Genomic DNA, 26003 nt, shown 5'->3' with positions numbered 1-26003 from the left:
GCTAGGCACATACTTCTCTAGCACATGGTGGACAAAACCTTTAAATTCCGACCAAAGATGCTCAATATCTTTGTGTCCCGCGGTGAATGCTTGGAGCTGACTATGAAGATATTCATTAATGACACTTTTATTTGCTTTCTCAAACAAGAAAGCTCTATGCAGGTTTTTTTTTTTTTTGCAACTTCCACTGACATAGAAGCCACGATGACATTATGGAAGCTAATACCTTCTTCTAGATTAACTTCATCAAAAAGATCAGGTCTGTTTGTCACCAAGATATCTAATATGTTCCCATCTTGAGTTGGTTTTCTAACCAATTGCTAAAGGTTGTATGTTGAGAGCGCTCCTAGAATAACTTCACACAATCTTTCCTGATGGGATTATGGCCACATGACAGAAATTAACAGATTTTGAACATAGAATGGTAATTGGAACCAGAAGCATTGGACATTCCATTTCAGAAATTGTTTGGGCATTAAGTATTCCGCAATCCAAACAGCCAAGATTGTGCCGAGAATACCACATTTCAGGCACTACCTCTCACCCGTGGACAATGCAGTGGCTGACAACCTTCACTTAACGAGCGAGAGCAGTGGTGTTTGTGTAGCCACATCGTATTAACACAAAATTTTGCCACATTGTCCTAACAGATACGTTCATCATACATCCTTAATTGATTTCTGTGGTTATTTCACGCAGCATTGCTTATCTGTTAGCTCTGATAACTCTACATGAACACTACTACTCTCGCTTGTTACGTGAAGGTTGACAGCCACTGCATTGTCCATGGGTGAGAGGTAGTGCCTGAAATGTGGTATTCTCAGCACACTCTTGGCTCTTTGGATGGCGGAATACTTAATGCCCAAACGATTTCTGAAATGGAATGTCAGATGCTTCTGGCTCCAACTACCATTCCATGTTCAAAGTCTGTTAATTCCTGTCATGCGGCCATAATCCCATCAGGAACCTTTTCATGTGAATCACCTAAGCAGAAATGACTGCTCCACCAATGCACGAGTATACGTGATACTACTGCCATCTGTATATGTGCATATCACTATCCCATGACTTTTGTCACCTCAGTGTTGTGTTGTAACTTTCATAACTATTCTTTCTTAATCTAATTAACATATATTTCTCTTCTTAATTTTGTTTCAGAGTGAACCATTTTGGAGGCCAGTGGACCAAAAAGAATTTTCTCGATATAGAGAATTTGTAGTTCATCCTATGGACTTTTCTCAGCTTGAGTATAATATCAGAAGGAAAGCATATGGCAGCACTGAAGCATTTATAGCTGATGTTAAGTGGATACTTCATGACTGTATTGTGTTTAATACACGTTAGTACGTTTATTCGAGCTGAGTTTGTATAGTCATATAACCACAAATTTCTGTCCGTATAATTTGTAGTTTACCATTAACAAGTCTGTTTTATCTGTAAAAATTTGATCAACTTTTTCATGTTCTTATCATCTTCCCAGTTAACAATCAATTAGAAGTTGGACAGTTACCATCCATGTAAAAGAAAGAACTTTGAGCTTTCACAATCAACTCTTACCTTGAGGAACTGAAATATAGACTGGAGGAAGGAAAAGTCTTCAGAAGAAATTATCTAGGTTAAGATGCAATAGATGGCAAATATTTTATATTAGTAGCTATTATTAAAAAAGGAGTTTTATTGGCATAGAAACAGTGAAGTACAGACATGTCTTTTGTTGTTTTGGTGTTCAGTCCCAAGACTGATTCGATGCAACCCTGTGAACTTGCCTATCTTATGCCTATCTCTTCATCTCTGCATAACTGCTGCAACCTACATTGATTTGAACTTACGTACTGTATTCAAGCCATAGTCTCCCCCCTACACTACTTACCTCCTACACTTCCCTCTATTTGGACCTTGTGGTCCAGCGGTAAAGTGAATACCTGAAAATAGAGAGATTGCAGAATCAGATCGTGGTTGAATCACGTATTTTTCAGCCTGCATTTTAACTCAACCTTCACCTCTAAATAATGTAAGGAGTCACCAGAAACAATGCATGCTTCAGATTCCACATTAAACTGTAGGTCCCCTTTCCCCAGTTGAATAACTGTGGTAGGTTAGGTACACACAAATTGCCAAATTGGTGTCTAATTGAAAGACTAGCAACAGGCCATTGAACTACACACAATTATTATTTCATTTTATCAAATTAAATATTCCTTAGTGCCCAGAGTTTGTTCTATCAACCAGTTCCATTTTTTAATCAACTTGTGCCATAGTTTAGTTTTCTCCCCAATTCAGTTCAGCATGTCCTCATTAGTTATCTGATCAACCCATCTAATCTTCAGCAGTTCAAAAGTATCTATTCTCTTCTTGGCAGCAGGCTTTGTCATCCATGTTTCACTCCCGTATAAGGATACTCTCAAAACAATCACTTCCAGAAAATGAACAGTGTAAAGATAAGGTAGGTTGCTACTTACTGTAAAGATGACATGTTAAGTTGCAGACAGGTGTCATCATTAGAAGGCATGCGCGCGCGCGCGCGCACACACACACACACACACACACACACACACACACACACACACACACACACACACATGCGCGCACACACACACACATGCGCGCACACACACACACACACACACACACACACACACACACACACACACACAAGCATATCTCACGCATACATAACTGCCATCTCCCGTAGCTCCAGAATGTCACTCTACTTAAAATTTGACAATTTCGTGAAACACTGGAGGGAAGTAGCATTAAATTGTACCATTGCACGAACTCTTATTGTATTTGATCAGATTTACAATAGAGTTATCGTAGAGTACCAGTATTACGGACATATAAACATTTATGCTGACAGACAAAGATGAGATTGTTGTCCTCCAGAAAATAGTACTTGACTGATATGTCATCTTATTTTGTTTAAGGGAAGCAATATTGATTTACCAAGTAGGTTGCATGTTGCATATGAGCAATTCACTCCTTACACTCACTTATTAGAATAACAGTTAAAAATTTTACCAAATTTAAATCGGTTTGAAAACAACAAGGCAACATTCAGCAGATGCCAGCAAATGAAATGTGTCATAATGTGATGATTGTAATTGTTGTTGCAAGAACGAATTACAGCAACAACACCCGTATTGGAAATAGTACCATCAGTCCACACTAGATCACAGGATGAGTTAAAGCTTGAGATTTGAGTAGAATTGTAACTGCAGTCTTTTATTTATTTATTAGTGCTGTTCGTACACAAGACCTGTACCCTAGAAGATACTTCAATTCATGTTTCACAGTTATTTTTATTATTAAAAGTCATAGTGCTTTAATAACACTAAGATACGATATTTTCATAGCACCAACAAAAATCACTAGATCACAGACCAATCAGAAGATCGAACAGAACCCAAGATTTCCCAAACTGTGACGTAAAATGTTCAGACAGTTTGTATTATATTCAAACACAGGCCTACTTTCACTACAGGCATTCTTTTATGAGAGTAATACCTTGAGATTGCCTGCAACAATGGTGGGCTGTGTGATACTCTATTGGCAACTTAATTACGGTGGTTTATCTTAATATGTTCTTCTTCTGGAGTGGTTTCTTCCCTGCAGTATTTGGAATTGGTATGGAAAATAGTATTTAATGACACATACTCTCACTAAGAATGTTGTGGCCACACACGCTGATAATGATTCCCAACTAGTACAACAATAAACACTTATAATGTAAACAAGAATGGAAGCAATTCACAGTTAAACGTCCAGGATTGTAGTCACACACATTCTCTCTCTCTCTCTCTCTCTCTCTCTCTCTCTCTCTCTCTCTCTCTCTCTCTCTCTCTCTCTCTCTCTCTGCAGCCTTCCAGAATAAGGAGTCACAAGAAAATTATAAGTCACTGAGGTTATTAGTTCGTGTGTTGCGATGAATAACACTTGAAGTCTGAATAGTATGCTCTCTGAATGTAATTGCTTGACACAAGCACAAGTCTAAGGCTAGGCGCACACTGGTGATTTTCCGTCGCGCGATTTATTTGTCGCAAGAATGAAACGCAGTGGCTCGAATAGGAGTGCGCACACGTGCGACAAAAAAGTAGCGTTGATTTAAAAGGTGCAGCAGGCCCTCTTTCACACGTGATGCAATTGTCACAGGTGTGGAATGATTCACAGGCACTGGCATAGGCCCGCGCGCACTAGTGACGCGATTTCCAGTCAGTCGCTCTCGCTCTGTGTTGCATACACACCAGTTCAGTGCGCCAGCAGCATGTCTGATAATGAGATTTGCTCTACGGATGACATTGTAAGTTGTGTTGTGTTGTCAATTCAGAAAGACTAATTGCAGAAGTAGAAAAGCGACCAGCTCTCTACAACAGGAAATTAAAAGAGTGCAGTAATCACAATTTGAAAGAGAAACTATGGGGAGAAGTATGCTGCAGCCTAATTCGGAACTGGACTGAACTGCCTGGACCAGAAAAGACTAACAAAGGTATTTCGTGGTTCACTTATTTTATTCATTCATGTACACATCACAGTTACAACAATTTAAATTTTTTCATATTGCCGAGATACTGATCCTTGTGGAGTCACAAAGTAGTTTGCAAAATAATCCCTTATCTGCATACCACACACATCAGCTCTTATTCCAACAGGCTCACAGTCTTGCAGAAGGCATTCGTACGACTCGTCCTCAGTTCGTACAGCGTCATTTCGTCTTACGAAATTATGCAGAATACAACATGCTTTTATGATTATGTATGAAAAACCAACATCCACATCCATAGGTCGATAAAATATTCTCCATTTGTTAGCCAAAATCCCCAAAGTACATTCCACCATTCTATGAGCACGACAATGTCTGTCATTAAAAACACGCTGTTTCATTGTCAGGTTTTTCTTCGAGTATGGCCGCAGAATATGTCTAGACAGTGCAAATGCTTCATCTCGTACAAAATTAAAAGGTTGAGGCTCTCCTTCCTCATCGTGTGGAAATTTTTGAGGATTTGGAATGTTTAACTGATTAGATTTCAGTTTTTGATAGAAGTTGGATTTCTTGAACACATTAGAATCCCCATTGGCTCCATATGAGCCCACGTCTATCACAGTGAAACAATAGTCAGCATCCACTACGGCCAAAAGGATCTTCAAAAAATAACTCTTGTGATTATAAAACTCTGAGCCACTGTCAGTAGGCCTCTTCAGTCTCACATGTTTCGCGTCCACAGCACGAATGCAATTTGGAAAGTCAGTTCTGTCTAAAAACTGTTTGGCAATAATCTTCCGATCATCTTCAGTTTTTTCTGCCATATGAATAGGCTGTAGACATTGCCACAACTGCTCGCATGTATCCTTCACAATTTCTCTGATTGTAGTGGCTCCCAGTAGATATTCGTAGTGTAATGAGCGAAAGCTATTTCCAGTTGCAAGGTATCTGGAAGATATAATATTCAGTAACAGAACTAATATTTATTCATAGAAGTATTAAGGTAAATACTTACAATAAATTATATACAGTGATAATTTCATTTATGACAGGTAAAGAAATTCAAAGGAAGTGGAAAAATCTGAAGGACTGCTTCGCGAGAGAACTGGCATCACAGAAAAAATCTTCGTCTGGCAAGGCTGCAAGAAAACGGAGGAAATATCTATACTTTGATGCAATGTTATTTCTGCTCCCTCAAATGGAAGACAGACCGACCACCAGCAACATCGAAATTATGCCCAGTAACTCAGGAAACAAGGAAGTAGGTTCTCTCCCAGTTTGTCTTCACAAAACAACAATGATACTGCACAGAGCACAAAAGTACGACATCCTACGAAAAGAGAAGCCAAGAAGGTTACGTCCTACGAGGAATCTCTATTAAATATATTAAAAGACAGACAAAAAGAAGTAGTTAACGAGGATAAGAATTTTGCATTAATGCTTGTCCCCATGCTGGTGAAGTTAAGCGAAGAACAGAAATACTGAATGTGATTAGGAATGCCAGATATTATCAGCTTTCACCGATTTTTCCACAGCATCCGAACATATGTTATAACACAACTCAAGCGACTTATAAAACACCACTCAAGCAACTTATTCTCCAGCATCTTCATTCGTTCAACCGTATTCTTCAAATGTCCTAAATGAAATGGAACCTCCACAAAATTTGTTCATGTGCCCCTCTGCTGACAACTGCAACAAGACCACAGAAACCTCTGTGCGCAACATGGTTTTGCAGTTTTCTCATGAAACAAGTTTGCCAGTTTCGACTTGCAGTAGTGATTTTCTTGATGTATCTGATCAGTAATGTAAAATGGCAACAACAAGTGTTGAATGAAATGATTCTCTTGATGTATCTAATCAATAATGTAAAAGGGCAATAAAAACTGTTGAATGAAATAATGTGTGCTCACCTCAAAGTCACTGATAAGTGCTCCTCAGGTGGCATACACTTCTCCATGTTGTATCTTGTTTTGTTATATTCGGTCATACTGTCTGAAGCAGTGTATCAAAACTATTCTTACTCATTCGATAGTATTGAAAGAATTTATTTGGGTGATTTTGTAACTCTGTGTAATTTGTAAAACTGCCCTTTCACTTGTCTTTGACTTACAATCGGATGCACCGAGTAACGACATTTGCGCTGTTTTCTCACTCTTCTTTGTAGTAAAAGCGCCACCAAACAAGCTGTTTCGATGAAATCCATGCTGGTACTGAGAGTAGTTGCGATTTTCCTGCCGCTGTGTGCGCATCACAATGTACTTCTGCGACAGCGATTGTTAAGTCGCGCCGACTGAAAAATCGCAAGTGCGCGCCTAGCATAAGTCCATCCATTGTGTACTGTCTTGTGACTGCAGTGTTTGTGGAGGCATGGCTCATGTACCAATGTGGGGGTGTTTGTTGTGGTGGTGCTGTGATCCTCCATATTTGGTACTGCTGTTGGAACAGCCTGTTCTGTGGCCAGGTGGCCATTTATGTATAGGTTCAGCAGACAGATACTTGATTGGCATGCTGTGAACACATGATCACTGGATGCAAGGTAATGCTGCTCATTCCTCTGGAGTCTACTGGACACTAACTTGTTAACGGACTGATGTGTTGTGATCAGTCTCTCTATTTGTATATAATCCATACTGTGTTGTGAGACCGGAAGGGACCTATGATACGGCAATGCCGATTGTGTCTGTAGTGCAGGTACACATAATTTCAGTGTATAGCAGATGTGTTACAAATGTGACTGTTTTTATTCTTTCTGCCTAGCATACAAGTTTGTCTATGAGGAAGAACTCTGGATAGTGTTTCTTATTCTTAAATTATTTTCTACCCTCATTCAAACCAGAAAAAGCAACTTCTCTACTTACACAGACAATTTGGGGATAGAATATTTGGTCATTTGTTTCAGTATTGGACAGAGTGCAAAATATAGGTGAGAAAAGACAGTCACTCACTGTACAGATGAAGTACTGCTTAGTAGATAGGCACATAAAAGAATGTGTGGATTTGTGGAATATAGGAGCTCACCTTAAAAAAAACTTTGTCAGTCTCTGCGAGTGTGCAAAACGCATGTGCAGCCCCCCCCCTCCGCCCCCCTGTCCCTCCCCCAGTGCACACACGATGTGTTCCAGAAGTAGGTTTGTTAGTTTATCAATTATATTACAACGAATTGACTAATATATTGCCAGTAAGAACATATACTTCAGCTCATTAGCCCCGATACAACTTTAAAAACAAGGAATACAATTACATCAAAAGTAATCAAGTATGGTATCATTTATCGATACCACCCCACGTGTGTCACAGTTGGCAATGGAATTGCAAGTTTCTGTTAGTTGCTGGTAGGGGTCATGTGGGATCCAGTGGACCCAGTGGTGCAAGCTCACTGAGCCACGACTCCAGAGGCTCCCTCTGCCACCACAATGTGGGACAGCTGGCAGCAGTGAGCAGCAGCCAGCAGCCCACACAAGTTGCATACCAGAAACACTGTGCCCATAAACTGCACATAAGTTTGTATAACACATGTCAGTCCTCAATGATGATGAGAAATTCTGCAAATAGTCCACCAAACTTTGGCCAAGCTAAGTCTCCACATTATTCTTTCTTCCATGTGTGCTTATCCTGCAAAGTTTGCAGGTGAGCTTCTGTGAAGTATGGAAGGTAGGAAATGAGGTGCTAGCAGAATAAAAGCTGTGAGTGTGGGTTGTGAGTCATGCTTGAATAGCTGAGTCACTAGGGCACTCTCTCACAAAAGGCAAAGCTCCCAGATTCAAGTCCTTAACTTTAATCTGCCAGGAAATATCAAGATATCATTATCTTGAAACACTGTGGTTAATGAGACAGGCAGCTGTGACAAATAAACTCCCAGAAATAACTTGTTGGCAGGATGCTTCATTGCTGCCTCATTGCACCCTACCTCCCACCCCTAAGACAATGGAATAAGGAAAATCAAAGGTATTGTAAAAATAAATTTTGAGTTTTAGACTTTTTCCCAAAAAACTGTAAATTCAATAACTGTGACATAATTGGTGGGGGAAAAAGTCTAAAGAATTAACCTTCAGATATTTTCGGCTTTTTCAGTACAGATAGCATCCAGCCTTTATATACAGGGAGTTCAGAAAGAGTCTGAAAAGCTTGTAAGGGTGTTGCAGGGAGGTTGTGCTGAGGAATAAAAATTGATATGTTGCACCATTTCAGAGTTATTTGCTATTGACGTTAGCCAGTCAGATTGTTGCACACAAAAATTCAAGCAGACTGCCAGAGACAGTGTCGCCAAAATTGTTCTTTGTTTGGTTTCCTCAAACTGAACAAACATAGTTTTTGTTCACCTAGCTTAACTTTATCACTTCTGAAAAGGCACATTTTAACTGGTCATGGCCAGTTGAACAAGTAGTAACTCATGGACCCACAGCTGTCCATGCTTTAGTGCATTTTAGCGTGTGCAAGTGCTTGAGTTTGCATGTGCAATGACGTGTTTGGCTAACTTAAGTACTGAATAATTCACAAAAGGCGCAACATACCAAATTCTTTTTCATGACAATTATTTCTGAGCACAACCTGTGCTGCAATGTCCTTACAAACATTTCAGGCTGTTTTTGATGACTACACATACAAATGTGTGTGTGTGTGTGTGTGTGTGTTTGTGAGAGAGAGAGAGAGAGAGAGAGAGAGAGAGAGACAGACAGACAGACAGACAGACAGACAGAGAGAGAGAGAGAGAGAGAGAGAGAGAGAGAGAGAGAGAGAGGGGGGGGGGGGGGGAGATCATAGAACTGAAAGTATGTAGAATGAGAAAATCTAGTCAGCAAGTGAGAGCAGAAGGAAGTACGTAGAACTTTTAGTTGGTTTCTACGTTTTTTAGCTTTCAAATCTCTGATACCAGCAATTCCTTTTTTTTCTCACCCTATCGGTACATTTCCTGTGACCAGGTTCGTGGGTGACATTTCTTTACTTTTCATGTATCACTGAATTTTACCATTCTCGGTTTATCGAACCTTCTTCTCCTGTCCACCAGAGTAAGAAGGCTCTGCTTCTGAAAGTTAAGAACTTTATTTCTTTGTGTGTTTCCATCTGTAGCTGCTGGTTAATAGAAGCCCATCTTTGCAATGCGAGTTAAAAATTCATTGAAAGTATATGCTGTTCAAGTCACAATGTAATTGATTGTGTAGTAAATAGTTCTTATCACAATAATGTGGGAGTTTCTTCAGTGTATCCATTGCATATTTATTGAAGAAACTTGCAGTGTATTGCTGAAAATATACTGAGTAAAGATAAAAAACAAGACAAAACCTCACTCAGTCTCCAGAAACAACATGTGCGACAAATACTGCATTATCAGTATACAAAAGAATAATTTCTGTGAAGTTTCTTTTCTGCCTGTGGATTTGGGCTGTTTCTGAAGATTTTTTGAGATGCTTAAGACCCACAGAGGAGTGTAGGAGAAATGCTTTCTTACTCATTGCGTTACTGATCAGGACCGCACTACTGCAGCAATTAAATTAAATAAATATGTAAGATTTAGATATGAATAATTTTTGATTCACCATTTGATTCATCATGTGCTTTAAGAGCTTTTACATTTAATTTTCTTCTATTTTTCGTCAAGGTACAAGATTTCTCAGTAATCTTATTTCTTACAGTAAATATTATCTCAGTTTCATCTCTTCTTGGTATATGTATAGGCTATTTATACTTTGATATCATAACTGTTCCACCTATGTGAATAGAGAACGTTTTACTGTGAGGTTTTGATTTCGTATTGTTAGGATATTACTAATTTGCTAATAATTGTACAGAAATACCTCATTTTAATACAAACTTTTTATCTGTCAGTGTTTTCGAATGCATATATGAGGGTTTTTCTCCCTCTCCAGTTGTGCAACTGATTGTTCTCAATAGAATACTCTGTAGCCGTAACTTTGTCAGCAGAAGTTCGTGTTTGAAACTGTAGCCACTGAGACATCATACCTGTTTTTTTGTTATTGTCAAAGAGAAGTCATCTACTGCACAGTTATTTCTTTATGAAATGACTTGTGATTCTTACTGGAGCATGGCACCTCTCACACAGAATCATGGAGTTGTCTGACTTTTTCGTGTCAAAGGACACTGAATGTGTTTGCTTTCTATTCCTTTTCAATACTGAGATTTTCCTTTTCTCTGATTTGTTTTGGTTGTTTTCTTTTTTTTTTTTTTTTTTAAAAAAAAAGAGAGAATGTGTGGCTACTTCCAAAAGCACCCTCTAAATATTCTTCTTTAATGTGAATGTTTAAAATTCATTTATTGTTTCCCATATTTTTAAAGTTCCTATTGTTATGAAAACATTATGCAAGTAAAGATCAGCATACAATGGCAAATATTTTGTTTTTGTTGCAGAGCATACCAAGCTAACATCTTCAGCAAAGTATATACTTAAAGTTTGTAAACAAGAGATGGCAGAAATTGAAATATGTCCAGATTGCTATTATAATGCCAACACATTGAAAGATACATGGTTTATAGAGGCATGTGTAAGTATCTTTTGGCAGAATTTTTATTCTGAGCAGGCATTTCATTCTGAGAAAAATGTAATATGTATTATAAATATCTGTCTTATTATAAAATGTGTGTGTGTGTGTGTGTGTGTGTGTGTGTGTGTGTGTGTGTGTGTGTGTTTTTCCCACATCTCCTAAACCACTCAACCGATTTCAACCAAACTTGATACACATACTCCTTACTTTCTCATAATAATCCCTGCGTGGATAAGACCCACCTACAGGAGATGTGATAACATAAACAATGACATGCAAGAAAAACTATTGTGTCATGCAGGACATTTCAAATTTACTACTTGTTTGCTAATAACTCCATTCATTTTAATACATTTATTCTTCAGTACTAGATTAGATTAGATTAGTCGAGTCCACATAAGAAAATCCCTGATGCCTACCAGCACTTTTGACAGCTTTATCCAATGGAAAGGCTGGTGATTAAGGAAACTTTTATCAACAGGAGTTGGCCGGCAAGAGGCAGATACATAGTGTATAAGTTCCAGATCACCAGATTGTGTGCCAATGTTGTGAACAATATTTAAAGTCATTCTACATTATCGTATGCAGTAAGGAGAATGCAAGACACTCTTGATGGGAACAATAGGTTTAATAATCCACCTTTCCACAAGAAGAGCAGGCTTTCTGCCAATAGCTTTTCAACATTTGGTCTCTTTCCTTCTTTCAGTAAAGAGTAGTAACATCAGCATGTGGCTTATAGAAAACATGTTGTCATGTAACTACATGCTATCACTGAAAACAAACACTCATAAAAGTGAAATTTTATGAGTCACCTGACTGAATAACCAGTTAATGAAATATTTTACGTCCCTTGGACTGACTCAGATGAAAGTCTTCCTTAAATTTTCATACTCAGGATCTTATACAGCACTGAGTGCTACTGCCTTCACTAAAAAGACATTGTACTGTCACATTGAAAGTGGAATCCAAAAGCTTACTTTGGTAGCTTGTATTCAGTGTATTATGAACTTCAGTATTGTAGCCTGCTCTAATTCTGTGCATTCACATTCTGTGTACAATAGGATGACCTACATTTGATTATGGTTTTAAGGGAGATGACAAACATCTGACAATAATTTTGAGGGGGGTTTAAGGGAGACTTAGTTGCAATAAATGAAGGATCTAACATCTGACAATAATTTTGAGGGTGGTTTAAGGGAGACTTAGTTGCAATAAATGAAGAATCTAACATAATCTAAAGAAAAGAAATTAATTTTTATGGCATATAATACACAAATATAATCACAATAAAATGTAATAAATTTCACATATGTATTATGTAACAACATTATGAAAAGGGTAGTTGTTTCTCACCATATATCAGAGATGCTGTCACAGATAGGCACAACATAAAGATTGTCAGAAAGTGAGCTTTTGGCCAACAAGGCCTCCATCAAAAATAGACCCCCCCCCCCCCACACACACACACTCTAATGCAACTCACAAACACATGACCACAGTCTCTGGCTATTGAAGCCAGACTGTGAGCAGCAGAGCATGCTGCAAAAGGCAACTGGATGGTGGCAGTAAGGAAGAGGCTGGGGCGGGGATAGGGATGGATAGCAGGATAGGAGTGAGAGGTGTGGAAGCGTATGGGGATGAGGTAGAGGAGGGTAGGCAGCTAGGTGCACTTGGGAGGTTAGATGAATGGTGGGAGGGTGGGGTGGGTAGCGAAAAAGAGGAAGTAAAAGGACTGAGGGTGCATTGGTGGAATAGAGGTCTGAGTATTGGTGAAATGGGAACAGGGAAGTGGCTAGATGGGTAAGGACAGTGACTAACAAAAACTGAGGCAGGAGGGTTACAGGAACATAGGATATGTAGCAGGGAGGGTTACGACCTGCGCAGTTCAGAAAAGCTGGTGTTGTTGAGAAGGATCTAGATGGCAAAGGCTATGACACAGTCATTGAAATGAAAAACGTCGTGTTGGGCAGCCTGCTCGGCAACGGCATAGTCCAGGTGTTTCTTGGCCACAGTTTGTCAGTGGCCATTCATATGAATATGGACAGACAGCTTATTGGTTGTGATGCCCATGTAGAATACAGTATATGGTTGCAGCTTAGCTTGTAGATCATGTGACTGATTTCACAGGGGGCATGCCTTTGTTGGGATAGGTGATGCTTGTGTTTGGAGCGGAGTAGATAGTGGTGGGAGGAGGTACAGGATAGGCTTGCCTATGTGTCTATTACAGGGATATGAGCCATGAGGTAAGGGGTTGGGAGCAGGGATTGCGTAGGGATGGACAAGGATATTGTGTAGGTTCAGTGAGTGGCAGAATGCCAGGAGTGGGAGGGGTGGGAAGGATAGTGAGTGGGATAGTCCTTGTTTCAGGGCATGATGAGAGGTAGTCAAAACCCTGGTGGAGAATTTGATTCAGTTGCTCCATTCTTGGGAGGTACCGAGTCACGATGGGAATGCTCCTCTGTGGCCGGACAGTGGGACTTTGCGAGTTGGTGGGTGACTGGAGAGATAAAGCATGGAAGATTTGTTTCAGTACAAGCTTGGGAGGGTAGTTAGTCTGTGAAGACCTCAGTGAGATTCTCTGTATATTTTGAGAGGGATCACTTGTCTCTACAGAGGTGACAGCCATGTGTGGATAGTCTCTATGGAAGGGATTTCTCGGTATGGAATGGGTGGCAACTGTCGAAGTGGAGGTATTGCTGGTGGTTGGTTGGTTTGATATGGACAGAGATACTGATGTAGATGTCTTTGAGGTGCAGGTCAGTACCAAGGAAGGTGGCTTGTTGGGTTGAGTGGGATCAGGTGAAGTGAGTGGAGGAGGTGTTGAGGTTCTGGAGGAATATGGGTGGGGAGTACTCATCCTTGATCCAGATTATCAAGATATTGACAATGAATCTGAACCAGGTTAGGGGATTGCAATTCTAGGTGTTCAGGAAGGATTCCTCTAATTGGCCCATGAATAGGTTAGCATGGAATGGTGATATGTGGGTGCCTAGCCGTAACCTGGATTTTTTGTAAGTAATGTCTTCAAAGAAGTAATTGGGGGCTATGATATGGTTGCTCATGGTGACTAGAAAGGAGATTGGTGGTTTGGAATCTGTTGGGTATTGGGAAAGGTAGTGTTCAGTCGTGGTAAGGCCATAGGAATTAAGGATGTTCGTGTAATGAGAGGTGACATCAATAGTGACGTGATGTGGTAAAGGAACAGGAACTGTAGAGAGTTAGTGGAGGAAATGGTTGGTATCCCTCAACATGCAAACTAACCTTACATCCGCAGAAAGAACCGCAGTCCACCACCTAAAAACTGATTTCGACCTTATAATCCTAGCTGCTGACAAAGGCTCCACAGTAGGTGTTTTTAACTGCAAGGATTACCTGGTGGAAGGACTCCACCAGCTGTCACATTTGTCCACCTATAAACCCTGCCATAGTGACCCCATTTTAGAAATCTAGCAGGATCTCCAGTCTCTCCTCAGATCCTTAGGCCCATTCCAGAACCTCTCCTGGGAGTCCATCTCTCTCCTTACCCCAACCGCTCTCCACGCTCCTACCTTCCGCATGCTTTCTAAAGTCCCTAAACCCAACCTCCCTGGATGCCCCATTGTGGCTGGTTACTGTGCCCCATTGAGAGAATCTTTGCTCTCATACACTCTCACCTTCAGTGTATTACCCACAACCTACCCTCCAATATAAATTATTCCAACCACCCTATCCACATTCGTCCAGAAACTTCTCCCCTATTCACTTCACCTGGTCCCACTTGACCCAACAAGCCACCTTCCTCAATGTTGACCTCTACCTCAAAAATGGCTGAATCAGTGATTCCACTAACAGTCACCAGCAACACTTCCACTTTAACAGCTGCCACCTATTCCATACCAAGCAGACCCTTCCATAGAGCCTAGGGGAGGAGGATGTTGGGGGTTGGATGAGAGAAGGTGAAGATGGGGTGGGAGAGAGGAGGGAGAGGGGTGAGAAAGGAGGGGGGAGGGAGAAGGGGATAGGGGCAGGAAAAGAGGGAGAGAAGAAGGAGTAAGAGGGAGAGAGGGAGAGAGAGAGAGAGAGAGAGAGAGAGAGAACCAAGAACCTGCATGGGGGAGGGTGTGCTCTCCAAAGGCCTAACCTGTAGCCCAAAACCTGGGTTCAGCCATGCAGCAGCTGCAAAGGAACTTCTTCCCATACATGTTCTCTCTAGTGGAAACCTTTCTTCACCACACTGACAACTGACACATAGAACTCCATATAGAACCATGTTTAAAACAGTATCAACCTCTCTCCAACAGTAATCCTCCTCCCCTTCCACCCAGTCATCCCTTGGTAATTTTTCAAGAATTCCTCATTTCTAGTCTGGCCTCACCTTCCTTTCCTAAACTCCTCCCCAGTGAGCACATCATCACTCCTACGGAACACATAACTATCTGTAACCTGCAGACAATCCAAACCTTATCATCGTTCCTGTGGACAGAAGCTCCAGCTCTGTGCTCATGAATCATGACTGTGTGACTGAAGCTCTCTGCCAGCTTTACTACATGACCATGATTCCATCCCAGAAGTCCCGTATGACCTTCAGCAGCTCCCCAATGCCTTAAATCCATCCCAAAACTTGATACTTGAAACCATCTCCTCCTTCACTCCTGCAACTCCCCCCCCCCCCCCCCACCCCATCTTCTACCTTTTACCTTCTCCACAAACCCAAACACACAGATCTATCTACAAGTTATCCCTCTGTGGCTGGGTACAATGCTCCCACAGAATGAACCTTTGCCTTTGTTGACCGACACAAACTACAGTTATCCCATTGTGGCTGGGTACAGTGCTCCCATGGAATGAACCTCTGCCTTTGTCACCAACACCTCCAAACAAATGTCCATAACCTCACATCCAAAACAATACTTACTTCCTTCACCACCTCTCCACAGTTCCTGTCATGTTACCACCAAATTCCTTGTTGGCAACTGTAGTTTTGGCGTCCATATACACCAACATCCCTCATGCCCGTGGCCTTGCAAGCATGGAATACCACCTTCCCAGCATCATCCTGATACCAAATCCACTACCCTATCCTCTTAGCCAACCATATCCTGATCCATAATTATTTCACCTTTGAAGACCAAATCTACAGAGTCCACCAGGAAAATGTATACACACTTTAAGGAATGAAAAGTGTAACTTATGTGTTTATTTTACATTTAATAATTGGTCACATTTGTTGTACAACCTTCAGCTTAGCACTTGGTTACTTTAAATCTTCAAAATGTTCACTATTGGTGGCTGTACACATAACAGAACGATGTACGGTCACCGCAACTATGTCAGTCAGTGTTACAGTGGAGACCGCTGCACATGTTGCTCTAATCTCCTGGCGAAGTTCCTCCAGCGTGCATGGGTTATGTCGATAGACATTATCTTTCACAGTTCCTCAAAAGTAAAAGTCTGTAGGTGTTAGATCTGGTGATTGTGGAGGGAACTCTATGGGCCCTCTTCATGCCATCCAGTGCCCCGGAAAATTGTCATCCAGGAAAGCTCATACAGTTAGGTGATAGTGTGGTGGTACCCCATCCCGATGGTAGAAGACATCTTCATCAGCTCCATAAAGCACACATATACCTAGAAAAATTGACGTGTGTTACATTTCCAGTTACACTTCTCCAGTGACAGTAGTATCAAAGAGAAAACATCCACATAAACATGCAGATTTTCTGGTGCCCAGTACATACCATTATGCCGATTCACATATCCATTAAGTTTAAATTGTGCCTCGTCACTCCACATTATCTTCATCACAAATTGTTCGTCATCAGTTACCATTTGCAGATACCATTCACAAAATCGCATTAGGCGATCAGGATTGTCATCATTAATCTCGCACGATAATCATGGAATGTAAACTTTCCACTTTGCGGCTTTCAGAATTCTTCGTACACTTGTACTGCTAACCCCCACTTCATGTGCATATTGCATAGCAGACTTCTGTGGAGAATTAACAAACGTTTCCAACATGAGAGCCGGTGAAGCAGGACTTTTAGATGTATGCTGTCTTCCTGATCTTCCTTTGTGAATATCACAAATCATTCTGTGCAATTCAAACTTGTCAATGTTGGGTTTAATTGTTAGGCAGGTTGGCGGTTCTGTTTCAAACCCCCACCTCCACTGACATTGCACTTCAACGGAATTATCGAACTTTAAAAACCACTTCACAATACATTTTCGTTGCTCGAATGTCAAGCATGCTCCACCTATCTTGTTTTCTCAATACCAAGATGAAAGTAGTAACATCTGTTGAGCCTAAGACTGTACTACAACACACTCAGAACTAAAATCGAATGACAATGTCGATATCTCATTAGAGCCTGACAAAGATTGTATACATTTTTCTGATGGACTCTGTATAAACAATTCAATGGGACTGCCATAGGACTCACTTGGTACCATCTTATGCCAGCTTACTTATGGGCCACCTGAAGTGAACTTTCCTATCCAGTCAACACCTAAAACTGCTTGTCTGGTTCAGATTCATTGACGATGTTTTCATGATCTGGACTCATGGCGAGGACATCATTTGTTCTTTCCTCCATAAGCTCAACAACTACTCCAAAATTTGCTTCAACTGGTACGTCTCAGTTCAGTGATCCATGTTTCTTGATGTCAATCTCCACCTCTGATGTGGCTCCAGAAATATGTCTGTTCATATCAAGCACACCAACCACCAACAGTACTACCACTTTGACAGCTGTCATCTATTTCACCTCAAAAAATCTCTTCCTTACAGCTTGCCACCCATGGATGCAACATCTGCTGTGAAAAGTAGGAGTTTTGAAATATGCTGATAGCCTTAACAGAGCCTTTATTAACAGACAATATTTTATCCAGCTCATCCATTAACAGAACTCCCATGCTATCTCCTCAGTCGCCAGTAAACCTGTTAACCAGCCACTGATCAGTACTCCTCCGATCACTTAAGATCACCCTGGCCTTGAAAAGTTCAATCATATCCTTAATCAAGGCTTTAGTTACTTCTTGTTGTGCCCTGAGATGAGGGATAAGCCCACCACATTCATGGCAACATTGCCCAAAGTGTGTTCCACTACCCACTCAACCTACAGAATATCCTTGTCTATCCCTATTCCAATCATCCTCCCAGTCCTGCACCCAATGGGATTCTCTTTTAGAAGACCCTGATACTCGTACAAGACCTGTTGCATACACTCACCACGTGCTACTGGGGACCAGTCACAGGCATTTCTTACCCAATAAAGGGCAGGACCACATGTGAAAGCAGCCATCTTATATATTTGCTATGGTGCAATTACTGCTGCTATGGTCCAATTACTGTGCAGCATTCTATGTGGGGGCCACTGTCAAACTGGCCGTGCCGCAAAATTGACCAATCAGTTGTCGATTTGGGTATTCCCTTCCAGTACAAGTTTCTCTGAGCTATGCAGATCAAAATAGTCTTTCCTGCACATCCTGCATTCTCACAATCTTCCTGACCTAAACCTCCACTAACCTGTGTGACTCTGCCTCACCTTACCTTTTCCCTTTTCTCTACTGTCACTGTCCACACCACTCTTCCCCCGTCCAAATTGTATACTGCCTTCTCTCCCACTGTAATGTAACATACCACTTTGTTAAAGTGAAGTGTTGCACAACGTATTTAGGAGTGACAAATGATGATCCTTGAGTGTACAAAGCTTGCATTTGGCTACACTAGCTGTTCTTAATATTTTCTCCATGCAGTGGACCCCTGTCTTGGAGTTACTCTGGCCTCCACGTCTAAGAAGACGGCCGTGACAATGCATGAAAAAGTCATAGAACAAAAGAAATTCCAGGTAGTAGGGTCTGGTATGAACTGTGTCTTTGACCGTTGCTAATGTGTTGAGTTTTGAGCACTCAGCTGTGTGAAAAAGTAGTAGTCAATGATACGAGGCATACTTGATATAGCCATATTGATTGAGAGAGAGAGAGAGAGGTTTATTTTCAAGTCAAGGTGCAGGTAATGAGAATGTGTCATTTTGACATTGGAAGCGTAGCCTCCAGATAATGTATTGCATTACTCAGCAGAACTGTCTCGGAGATACCTAGGAAACATTTAACCCCCTTTAAAACCATATGGGCATTCTCTCTCTCTCTCTCTCTCTCTCTCTCTCTCTCTCTCTCTCTCTCTCTCTCTCTCTCCCCCCCCCTCTCCCCCTCCCACCCTCCCTCCCTCCCCCATTTCCACTCATCCCTCACCCCTCCTTGTCTCCCTCGCTGTCTCCACCTTCTCTCTCCCAACCCAACCGCCTGTGTCAACCTTCTCTCTATATTTTTTATATGCTCTACCCCTCAGAAATCCTCTAGTCTTGTTATGCAGCTTTTGAGTTCCTTGTGCTCACTCCTGCCTCATACTATCCAACTACTCTCTCCTTGCCTAGTGGATCCTTCCCCAGCATGTCCCTATATCCATCAGCCCAGACAACTGTTTATCAGTGTAATGTGCGCTTGGTAGTGTGTGCAGTTGCATGTGTGAATGTATGTACTTTCTGCCAGAACAAGAGCCAGTGTTTCAACAGCCAGTTAAGATTGCATACTGTTACATGTGTCTACATGCCAGACATCAGTCTTCTGAAGGTTGCCTTTCTTTTATTTTAGATATTGTTCCACCCAGGAATTTCTGTTAGTGTTATATTCAGTGAGTATGTGGGGTTCAGGCAGGCAACAAATGACAGCGTTTTTCTAATTCTGAAGATCATACCACAACTGATGGTGCTTGAGTATCTAATTTGGTGATGGTCTTTTATTTATGCACTGATTCAATAGGGTCACAACTATCCTCCCTACCATAATGTAGGCTCTTTGAAATTGATCTGTCTTCATCCAAGCTGTTTTTCATTACTTTTCACCTACTTCTGTTGTGGTTATTGAAGCAACAGCAGTGTGTGTTTCCAACTGTTTTAAAGATAATTGCACAGTTTTCGTAAGAGACTATCTCATCTACAGCTCCATCCTATGTGCTGTGCTACCATGATACAATTGTAATACCTAGAAAAAAAACGTTTAAAATATTTATGCCTAGACAAAAGTCCACTAGATTTACGTAGCTAATGCACTTTAAGCTGAGTGCCAGTGGTTTCCCTGATTTCCGAATGAAAACACAACTTATTTCCCCAACACGCCTTACGACTTATTTCCCCAGCAACCCAAGCATCAGAGTGCCTTGTATATAACAATTTGAAACGTCTGATTACTTTACAAATGTGTTAATTTGTTAAATAGTTGATATTAAGTATGTAAGCAAGGAAAAGTTAAGATAAGGTTTGAAATTGTGCTTTAAGTTAGTTTGGCAGTTCTGAAATACTGTTTGAAAATAGTGTGGGTAATTGGCACACCGTGACTTTTGCTGCAGTTTCTAACTGTGATCTTTGTCTTACTGTGTTAAACATTTAATATACGATTATACCCCTTAATGAGTAAGTTGTGACATCAGTTTAAATGTTTATGTTTGGTCAGTAATTTTACGAAATATTTAAAATTGGATTTTTGTTGCCCCTGGAAGCTGTTAGATATGCAACCTGAAAGTGACCCATGAGCCAGGACAGCCATTTAATATACAAGGTGTACAACTTAGCTTCCACCGTTTGGCGATAGGTGGCAACAATTGTAAGTTGCAGTCGAAAGAAACAGATTGCAGACGTCAGGCAGTTAGCTTGGACCTCAGACAACATAACCTTAGTCAAACATTAGTCGATTTGTGTCTGCATCATAAAGTTGTTCTTGATTGAAAATGTCAGTTTACAAGTCTAATTCTCATCATTTGTGGGAGGTGTTGCTGGTTTGTTTCAGTATGAAGGAAACAGCGGCTGAGTCTCATTGAATGCTCTCAAGTACGTATGGTAAGGACACTATTAGTGAAAGAACGTGTTGTGTGTGATTTCAACGCTTCAAGAACGGTGATTTTAACGTCTTGGACTGGCATAGTGATGGAAGAGAGAATGATTTTGAGGATGCAGAATTGGAGACATTGATGAGTGAAGACTTACGCCAAACTCAAGAAGAATTGGCACGATTAGTGGGAGTGACACAGCAAGCCATTTCAAAATGTCTCAAGGCTATGAGCATGACTCAGAAAGAAGGAACTTGGGTCCCATGTGAGCTGAAACCAAGAGATGTTGAACGGCATTTGTCTGTCTGTGAACAGTTGCTTCAGAGGCAAAAAAGGAAGGAATTTCTGCATCGCATTGTGACCGGGGACGAAAAATGGGTTCATTACGATAACCCTAAATGCAAAAAATCATGGGGATATTCCGGCCATGCTTCCACATTGACGGCCAAACTGAATATTCACGGTTCCAAGATCGTGCTCTGCATTTGATGGGACCAGCTTGGCACCGTGTACTGTGAGGTGTTAAAACCAAGTGAAACAATCACAGATGCTCGTTATCCAATGCAATTAATTCTTTTCAGCAGGGCATTAAAAGACAAATGGCCGCAGTACAGTTAGAGGCACGATAAAGTGATTTTGCAGCACGACAACGCTCAACCCCACATTGCAAAAGAGTTCAAAACATACTTGGAAACATTAAAAGGGGAGCCCTACCCCTCCCGCCGTATTCTCCAGAGAGTGCTCCCTCTGATTATCACCTGTTTAGATCAATGGCGCATTGCCTGGCTGACCAACATTTCCAATCTCATGAAGATGTCACAAATTGGATTGCTTCAAAAGATGGACAATTTTTTCGACGCAGGATTCGTACGCTTCCTGAAAGATGGCAGAAAGTAGTGGCCAGCAATGGAAAACACTTTGAATGATACATGTGTAACCAATTTGTTTCATTAATCCCTCAAATGTTGGAGAAAAAACAGCGGAAGCAAAGTTGTACACTTTGTAGATACAATTTGCCTCACTATCAGGGGGGTTTGGTTTAATTTTTTGAGCCAGTTATAGAAAGTATAGCCCATTTTCTTTCTTCTGACAACTTCCATTAAATTATAAATGTAAATTTTACTTGATTTTAACATGCCATGCCAAAAGCTAGGAATAATAATGTAAACTATTTTGTTTCTGTTTTTGCATATAACTGCTTACTTAATCACATTGAGAATATTCAATTAATATCAAACAAAAACTGTACAAAATAGTTGTAAAGCACAGTGTACTGTACCTTGATTATTTACATATTGCTGGTATCAGTAATCATTGCTTTTTAATCAAACCATTAAAAGGTGCATTTTTACTTACAGCGTAAACCTCATATACTTGTATGGGCGAAGCTGAAGGGATATCCTTTCTGGCCAGGAAAAGTCTTGCGGGTTCATGACGAAAATGCAGACGTGCGATTTTTTGGTGCACATGACAGAGCATGGGTCAGTGTTCAGTGCTGTTATTTGTATAGCAAAGAAATGCCAGCACCTGTGAAAAGTAGAAAACATGAATTACAAATTTGCATAAAGGTAATTAACATTGTCAGTATTAACTGTGTATTTATTTTACTGTAAATGATAATCTCGTTGACTTATTGTAACCTCACTTTGTGACAAACTTCCTTTTTTGTTGAGATGTCTCAGAACGATGTGTTACTCAAAATAGCTGTTGTTGATAATGTAATTGTATCCCCGCTTATCGTTGCATGAAACTGCAGTAATATAAAATTATTTGTGTCTGAAAATCAATCTCATAGTGGTATGAAGTGTTCTCTGAAGTGAACTTTCATGATTGATTGTGCCAGACTGGATAGTCTGCAAGTGGGACTGTGCACCATGATGCAGGACAGCCATTTAATATAGATGCAATTTGTCTCACTATCAGAGGGATATGCAGTTGTCCTCTAAGATTGTTAGCAGTTTGTTGTGTGTCATTCATTTTCTGATTCTTGTGTGAAAAACGGGAGATTGATCCAATGAAAGTGTTTGTTGATGTTTACAGAAAGTACTTGGAAGCAAGAACATATGACTTTTAGCCCTGTACTATTAAAGTTCAAGTCTCTACTATTATCACCATGTTTTGGCAGTTTTAATGGGTTTATGAAAGTATGTACAATCAGTGAGTAAAGGGAAGCTTGTTTAAACTCCACAAAACAGTATCATGGAATTCATCAAAGTGTTATCATATAGACACATTTATTACAGTCAACCATGTACTTGTACATTCCCACAGAGGTATAGGAGGGAGCGGAAAGCAGCGTGGACGAGTAATTAATGTATAGTACTTGTGGGGGGGAGGTGATATTCCAACTCAAGTAGTACCAGTGTGATGTCAAAGGAAAAGGAAAAATTCAAAAGGTAAAAGAACTAAGCCTTTAGCTTCTGCTCTAGACGACAGCTCGGAACAGAAGAGAATGATGTTTCTTGATCACAGAAGAAACAGAAAAGGACTTGACCAGAAGGAACAGAGTCCACGAAAGACACTGAATTGCATCGCCGATGTCTACTAAAAGACCGGACACATTGAGTGGTGTTGGGTTGCACATATTTAGTAGTGATTGAATAATAGGTGATTTGTTGCAGCATAGGGTGAGATCTTGTTCTGCAGATTCCTTCAAAAAAACACAGCAGCCTTCTCCATGAGGATGCCTTCTTATCTGCACTTCTGAAACACAAGTTTTGAAATTCCACAAACTTTGAACATAACTTCGTTACACAAGACAGTGGTGAAAACTGTGCTGCGACAACGTCTCAAACATATGACAGAACTATTCAATAATAGAGGCAGCTAATGAAATATAGAGGAATACTGTTTAATTTTAGGGTAACGGGGAGCGTGTAACATACAAAAGTAAAAGTAATGACACATTAGTAGCACAGGGGCCTACTAGTCAGTTGGAGTTGAAGTAGAGTCACATTAGAATTCACAGTGGCATACAGCGAGCAAAATGCTGCAGCTTTGTGACTGGTATTGTTTGATGATGTACAATGTCCATAATGGACAGGGTATTCTCCATAGCAACAAACTGGTGGGCAAGAAGTTCTATACAGGCAGGAGTAATATCAAACTAACATTTTTAAAAATCTATAAGACACAGAGGGAACTTTACAAGAATGGCACAAATGGCAGCATTTAAGCAAAATATTCTAGCCTGGTTAAACTGAGAACATACAACAGACTCATCAATATGGGTAAACAACAGATTGGCATAGAAAATAGTAACTCTAGCTCACACATAAGACTGACGATAGAATTTGTCCTCACTCCCTAGACTGTAAGTTTTATGTAGGGGCAGGACATAAATTATAGTGATGTGAACTCATTGGTAGTTGTTTAACAGTTTCAGCGTGCATTGGCTTTTACACGGAATGAGTCTTTCTGAGTTTTGATGGAACCACTACAGGAGATGGAATATTGTTATACTTGGTTAAACAATCAAAATTAATTACAGTCGTCTGATGTGGGAGCTGTAACTTGACATCGACAGGTGACATTAGATGCAATATCTGAAATGTTCAAATCCAGAAGCACATAAATTTCTTAGTGCTGCTCGGTTTCACAGCAGTTTGCTTAACATTACATAATCTTCTACTTGGTGACTGTGGAACTGTTGCCTCTTGTGTCACGGATGCATTGTTCTGCTGACCTCTCTTCCAAATAGCTTCACTTTGCTGGAATTTATTTCAGACGGTAACTTCTCTATCTCAAATGGGGAGAGTGTTTTGTGGCCATAAACAATTTCAAAGGGACTCCATCCCATTGATTCACGTATCCTGGCGTGTATGACAAAATTACAAGTTGCAATTGCAGTCTGAGTGTGAACTGTTCACATCATAAGACAACATTTTAACAACTGTTTTATGAATGTATTCAACCCAGCCATTGCTCTTAGAGTGAAATGGCATAGTTGTCCACTTCATTTTAAGTAGTCAACATAGCTGTAATACAAGATTGGATATAAAATTTGCTCCTTGGTCTGTTATAACAGCCTCTGGACTTCCAAATGATATTACTGAATGATTGATGAATGCTTTTGCAACTGTCTCAGTAATAGTGTCTTCAGTAGGTATCGTAATAAGCTAGTGAGGGAAATGGTCAGTGATATTTAAAACATATCTTTTATTTTGGGCTGTTAAAGGGAACAGTCCAACTATATTGAGTGATAAGATTTGAGAAGGTCCTGCTATCTTGGGCAGTGTTTGAAGAGATATATTTGGTCTTCCTCCATGTGCTCTCTTAGCACATGGGAGACAATTTGGAATGTATCATCTTCCTTTTTTTTGTTGCCACCAATAATGGGCTGCAATGTTCACTAGCAAAGCGCTTTTCCCATTATGGCAAGTCTGTATGCTGTCATGACAGTGTTGCAGAATGAATTTACAGATAGCCTCGGGCACTGTTATCCATTCCCCAATAGGCATTTTCTTATATAAAATGTCTCTTCTTGTAACAAGATGTGGTGAGGTAGTCCATTTATTACACTCAGTATCAGATTCTTTTGTCATTTCTAATTACTTAATAAGTATGTTGTCTACTTGCAGGATCTTAATTTTCCTATTCAAGGTATCTACATTCTGCTTTAACTGGCCAGTCATATTCACTAAGTTTTAAGGTCCGTCAACAAGTCTGTTTCTGGGATTTTTTAAAATTAAAAGCTATTGTAAAAGGTGTCAGAAGCAAGTGCGAGAAGTTTCTTTTTGTGGCGCTGTAGGTTTTGTTCCGCTAGATTCAGCTGATGTGATGCATAATCAATAGCTTTTCCTTCACAATTTTGTATTTGACTAAAAATACCGCTGACAGCTATGTTGCTAGCATCACACAACACAATAAAAGGCAGCACAAAATATGGATAAGCCAAGACAGGTGAACTTGTAAAAATTTCTCTCACAGTGTGCTGTCTGGACAAAAGGAGTTCCTTTCTTTAATAATTTTGTGAGCAGTTTTGTGCTGGCTGCATAGTTTTCCATGACACAACAATGATAGTAATTTATTAATCCAAGAAATGACTGCAATTCTGTAACGTACGTCTGTGCTGGAAAATTGTTCACTGCTTCTGTTAATCACGGATCTGATTGTACAACATCAGTTGAAATTGTGTGGCCTAGTAATGTGCTTGTAATTGCGCAAT

The 26003-nt window shown here is 40.3% G+C and overlaps 1 protein-coding gene across 4 annotated transcripts in view; it reads left to right on the top strand.

Annotated features, from left to right (window-relative positions):
* LOC124774962 (reticulocyte-binding protein homolog 2b-like) overlaps positions 1-26003 on the top strand; it is a 170571-nt gene that overhangs the window by 28232 nt on the left and 116336 nt on the right. For all 4 annotated transcript variants that reach the window (XM_047249686.1, XM_047249685.1, XM_047249687.1 and 1 more), the window contains exons 3-5: positions 1159-1339; positions 10844-10977; positions 22195-22404. In XM_047249686.1, coding sequence (XP_047105642.1) covers positions 1228-1339; positions 10844-10977; positions 22195-22404 — 456 coding nt within the window. In that variant the 5' untranslated portion in view covers positions 1159-1227. The remainder of the gene's footprint in view (positions 1-1158; positions 1340-10843; positions 10978-22194; positions 22405-26003) is intronic.

The sequence above is a fragment of the Schistocerca piceifrons genome, chromosome 2 (assembly GCF_021461385.2).
Source record: "Schistocerca piceifrons isolate TAMUIC-IGC-003096 chromosome 2, iqSchPice1.1, whole genome shotgun sequence".
NCBI lineage: Eukaryota > Metazoa > Arthropoda > Insecta > Orthoptera > Acrididae > Schistocerca > Schistocerca piceifrons.
Note: the sequence above shows the minus strand (reverse complement) of the source record. Positions and strands in the feature narration are given on the sequence as shown.